We start from the raw sequence: 4,906 nt of genomic DNA on the forward strand, positions 1-4,906 counted from the left end.
CAATGCCACCAATCTTGGTGTCATCTGCAAACTTACTAACCATGCCTCCTAAATTCTCATCCAAATCATTAATATAAATAACAAATAACAGCGGACCCAGCACCGATCCCTGAGGCACACCGCTGGTCACAGGCCTCCAGTTTGAAAAACAACCCTCTACAACCAGCCTCTGTCTTCTGCCGTCAATCCAATTTTGTATCCAATTGGCTACCTCACCTTGGATCCCGTGAGATTTAACCTTATATAACAACCTACCATGCCTGTAGAAAACTTCTGGATTCCCTTTTATGTTGGCTGCCAGTCTATTCTCATACTCTCTCTCTTTGCCCCTCTTATTTCCTTTTTCACTTCCCCTCTGAACTTTCCATATTTAGCCTGGTTCTCACTTGTGTTATCAACCTGACATCTGTCATACACCCCTTTTTTCTGTTTCATCTTACTCACTATCTCTTTTGTCATCCAGGGAGCTCTGGCTTTAGTTGCCCTACCTTTCTGCCTCATGGGAATGGGCCTAGACTGTACCCGAACCATCTTCTCTTTAAAGGCCGCCCACTGTTCAATTACAGTTTTGCCTGCCAATCTTTAATTCCAATTTACCCGGGCCAGATCTGTTCTCATCCCACTGAAATTGGCCTTTCTCCAATTGAGTATTTTTACTTTAGAGCAGCCCGTGTCCTTTTCCATAGCTATTTTAAACCTAATGATAGTATGATCGCTGCTCCCGAAATGCTCCCCACTGACACTTGTTCCGCTTGGCCCGCATCATTCCCTAGAACCAAGTCTAGCAATGCCTCCTTCCTCATTGGGCAGGAAACGTAGCGGTCAAGAAAGTTCTCCTGAACACATTTCAAAAATTCTTCCCCCCTCTTTGCCCATTATTATTATTTATTATTATTTATGATCCCAGTCTATATTAGGATAGTTGAAGTCCCCAGTTATCACTACTCTATAGCTTTTGCACCTCTGTAATTTCCCTGCAAATTTGCTCCTCGATATCCTTCCTGCTGATGAGGCAGGTGTTCACCCCCTGTCCTGCACGTAGGCGATCGTATCCCTGAGCAGCACAAGGCTATCCGAGATCTTCCTGCTGTTTTCAGTACAGGTCTGGTCCGGGTGGATCACCCGCTGCAGAGCAGACTTGAGCCTTTTGACCATGGCCTTGGGCAGAATCTTGTAGTCAACATTTAGCAAGGAAATGGGTTGCCAATTTCTGATTTCTTCCCTCTCCCCCTTGCACTTGTAGATGAGGGTGATGATGTCTTTCCTCATGGAGTCTGACATGCTGCCTGCCAGAAGCAAACCCCTGTACACTTCCAGCAGGTCTGGGCCTATCCAGCCTTACAGAAGCAAGTACAACTCAACCGGTAAGCCATCGCTTCCGGGAGTTCCACACCCCGGGGTTCAGGTCCCCTCCTCTCCTGAAGGTGCTGACTCCCACTGGGGTTCAGGTCCCCTCCTCTCCTGAAGGTGCTGACTCTCACTGGGGTTCAGGTCCCCTCCTCTCCTGAAGGTGCTGACTCTCACTGGGGTTCAGGTCCCCTCCTCTCCTGAAGGTGCTGACTCTCACTGGGGTTCAGGTCCCCTCCTCTCCTGAAGGTGCTGACTCTCACTGGGGTTCAGGTCCCCTCCTCTCCTGAAGGTGCTGACTCTCCCCGGGGTTCAGGTCCCCTCCTCTCCTGAAGGTGCTGACTCTCCCCGGGGTTCAGGTCCCCTCCTCTCCTGAAGGTGCTGATTCGCTCGGTCCGGGCAATCTACAGCGGGACGATCTCAGGTTTGATGCAGGTTGAAGCTTTTTATATCAATGTGTATATTACCAGCTCTAAATGTCCGAGTCGTGAATTCCAAGTTGTGTTGTGTTGCACACTTACACTGAGTGTGAGTTTGTCCCAGAGCCATTTCACGAGGTTCCGGTAGACGATTCTCCTCTTCAGTTTTAACCTAGACAGACTAGATGCAAGGAGGATGTTCCCGATGGCTGGGGAGTCCAGAACCAGGGGTCACAGTCTCAGGATACGGGGTCTGCCATTTAGAACCGAGATGAGGAGAAATTTCTTCACTCAGAGGGTGGTGAACCTGTGGAATTCTCTACCACAGAAGGCAGTGGAGGCCAAGTCATTAGATGTATTCAAGAAGGAGATAGATATATTTCTTAATGCTAAAGGGATCAAGGGATATGGGGAAAAAGCGGGAACAGGAAACTGAGTTAGACGATCAGCCATGATCACTTTGAATGGCGGAGCAGGCCCGAAGGGCCTGCTCCGCCATTCAAAGTTTCGAAGTTTCTAATCAACTGTGAGACCCAGGACTTAACCTGATGGAAATTATTCCAGCCGATAATTTCCATACGGAATATCTGTGCGATTCACATTGTGGAGAAAAACAGGCAGAGGTGAAACTAATCAATTAAAAAACGCTCTGCTTTCAGGCTCAGTGTTTCGATTCCAAATGAAAAATTCTTCCACAAGATCCTTCACCCAATAAACAAATGTGACCACACGCGGTGGGTCTGAACCTGATAGTTATGGACAAGGAGGCCGTTCAGGATGACCCCCCGCGCCCCGCCCCTCTCGCTCCGGCCCTCTCGCTCCCCGCCCCCCCGGCCCGGCCCTCTCGCTCCCCGGCCCCCGGCCCGGCCCTCTCGCTCCCCGGCCCCCCGGCCCGGCCCTCTCGCTCCCCGGCCCCCGGCCCGGCCCTCTCGCTCCCCGGCCCCCCGGCCCGGCCCTCTCGCTCCCCGGCCCCCCGGCCCGGCCCTCTCGCTCCCCGGCCCCCCGGCCCGGCCCTCTCGCTCCCCGGCCCCCCGGCCCGGCCCTCTCGCTCCCCGGCCCCCCGGCCCGGCCCTCTCGCTCCCCCGGCCCCCCGGCCCGGCCCTCTCGCTCCCCGGCCCCCCGGCCCGGCCCTCTCGCTCCCCGGCCCCCCGGCCCGGCCCTCTCGCTCCCCGGCCCCCCGGCCCGGCCCTCTCGCTCCCCGGCCCCCCGGCCCGGCCCTCTCGCTCCCCGCCCCCCCCGGCCCGGCCCTCTCGCTCCCCGGCCCGGCCCTCTCGCTCCCCGGCCCGGCCCTCTCGCTCCCCGGCCCGGCCCTCTCGCTCCCCGGCCCGGCCCTCTCGCTCCCCCGCCCCCCCGGCCCGGCCCTCTCGCTCCCCGCCCCCCCGGCCCGGCCCTCTCGCTCCCCGCCCCCCCGGCCCGGCCCTCTCGCTCCCCGCCCCCCGTGAATGGAAGTTGGCTGGATTCTGTGGAAGAGCAGGGGGATTTGGGGGCTCAGGTTCACAGGACATTGAAGGCAGCATGTTTATCCCAGTCAACAGGCATCTCTTCATTGTTTATTATTGATCAAGATCTGAACCCCTCTCTCTCGCTCTCTCCCCCGCCCTCTCTCTCGCTCTCTCCCCCGCCCTCTCTCTCGCTCTCTCTCCCCCGCCCTCTCTCTCGCTCTCTCCCCCGCCCGCTCTCTCGCTCTCTCCCCCGCCCTCTCTCTCGCTCTCTCCCCCGCCCTCTCTCTCGCTCTCTCCCCCGCCCGCTCTCTCGCTCTCTCCCCGCCCTCTCTCTCTCCCCCGCCCTCTCTCTCGCTCTCTCCCCGCCCTCTCTCTCGCTCTCTCCCCCGCCCTCTCTCTCTCCGCCTCTCTCTCGCTCTCTCGCTCGCTCTCTCCCCCGCCCGCTCTCTCGCTCTCTCCCCCGCCCTCTCTCTCTCCCCCGCCCTCTCTCTCGCTCTCTCCCCCGCCCTCTCTCTCGCTCTCTCCCCCGCCCGCTCTCTCGCTCTCTCCCCGCCGCCCTCTCTCTCTCCCCCCGCCCTCTCTCTCGCTCTCTCCCCCGCCCTCTCTCTCGCTCTCTCCCCCGCCCGCTCTCTCGTCGCTCTCTCCCCCGCCCTCTCTCTCGCTCTCTCCCCCGCCCGCGCTCTCTCGCTCTCTCCCCCGCCCTCTCTCTCGCTCTCTCCCCCGCCCGCTCTCTCGCTCTCTCCCCCTCTCGCTCTCTCCCCGCCCTCTCTCTCGCTCTCTCCCCCGCCCTCTCTCTCGCTCTCTCCCCCGCCCTCTCTCTCGCTCTCTCCCCCGCCCGCTCTCTCGCTCTCTCCCCCGCCCGCTCTCGCGCTCTCTCCCCCGCCCTCTCTCTCGCTCTCTCCCCCGCCCGCTCTCTCGCTCTCTCCCCGCCCTCTCTCGCTCTCTCCCCCGCCCTCTCTCTCGCTCTCTCCCCCGCCCTCTCTCTCGCTCTCTCCCCCGCCCGCTCTCTCGCTCTCTCCCCCGCCCTCTCTCTCGCTCTCTCCCCCGCCCGCTCTCTCGCTCTCTCCCCCGCCCGCTCTCTCGCTCTCTCCCCCGCCCGCTCTCTCGCTCTCTCCCCCGCCCTCTCTCTCGCTCTCTCCCCCGCCCGCTCTCTCTCGCTCTCTCCCCCGCCCGTCTCTCTCGCTCTCTCCCCCGCCCGCTCTCTCTCTCGCTCTCTCCCCCGCCCCTCTCTCGCTCTCTCCCCCGCCCGCTCTCTCCCCCGCCCTCTCTCGTCTCCCCCGCCCTCTCTCTCGCTCTCTCCCCCCGCCCGCTCTCTCCCCCGCTCTCTCGCTCTCTCCCCCGCCCTCTCTCTCGCTCTCTCCCCCGCCCGCTCTCTCTCGCTCTCTCCCCCGCCCGCTCTCTCGCTCTCTCCCCCGCCCCTCTCTCGCTCTCTCCCCCGCCCGCTCTCTCCCCGCCCTCTCTCTCGCTCTCTCCCCCGCCGCTCTCTCGCTCTCTCCCCCGCCCTCTCTCTCGCTCTCTCCCCCGCCCCTCTCTCTCGCTCTCTCCCCCGCCCTCTCTCTCGCTCTCTCCCCCGCCCGCTCTCTCGCTCTCCCCCCGCCCTCTCTCTCGCTCTCTCCCCCGCCCGCTCTCTCCCCCCCGCTCTCTCCGCTCTCCCCCCGCCCTCTCTCTCGCTCTCTCCCCTCCGCCCGCTCTCTCTCA

The 4,906-nt window shown here is 61.4% G+C and overlaps 1 protein-coding gene across 1 annotated transcript in view; it reads right to left on the minus strand.

Moving 5' to 3' along the window:
• Positions 1–1,020: 1,020 nt before the first annotated feature.
• LOC137300778 (BICD family-like cargo adapter 2) overlaps positions 1,021–4,906 on the minus strand; it is a 47,692-nt gene continuing 43,806 nt past the window's right edge. The window contains exon 4 of the mRNA XM_067970039.1: positions 1,021–1,170. Coding sequence (XP_067826140.1) covers positions 1,021–1,170 — 150 coding nt within the window. The remainder of the gene's footprint in view (positions 1,171–4,906) is intronic.

The sequence above is a fragment of the Heptranchias perlo genome, chromosome 32, assembly GCF_035084215.1.
Source record: "Heptranchias perlo isolate sHepPer1 chromosome 32, sHepPer1.hap1, whole genome shotgun sequence".
Classification (NCBI taxonomy): Eukaryota; Metazoa; Chordata; class Chondrichthyes; order Hexanchiformes; family Hexanchidae; genus Heptranchias; species Heptranchias perlo.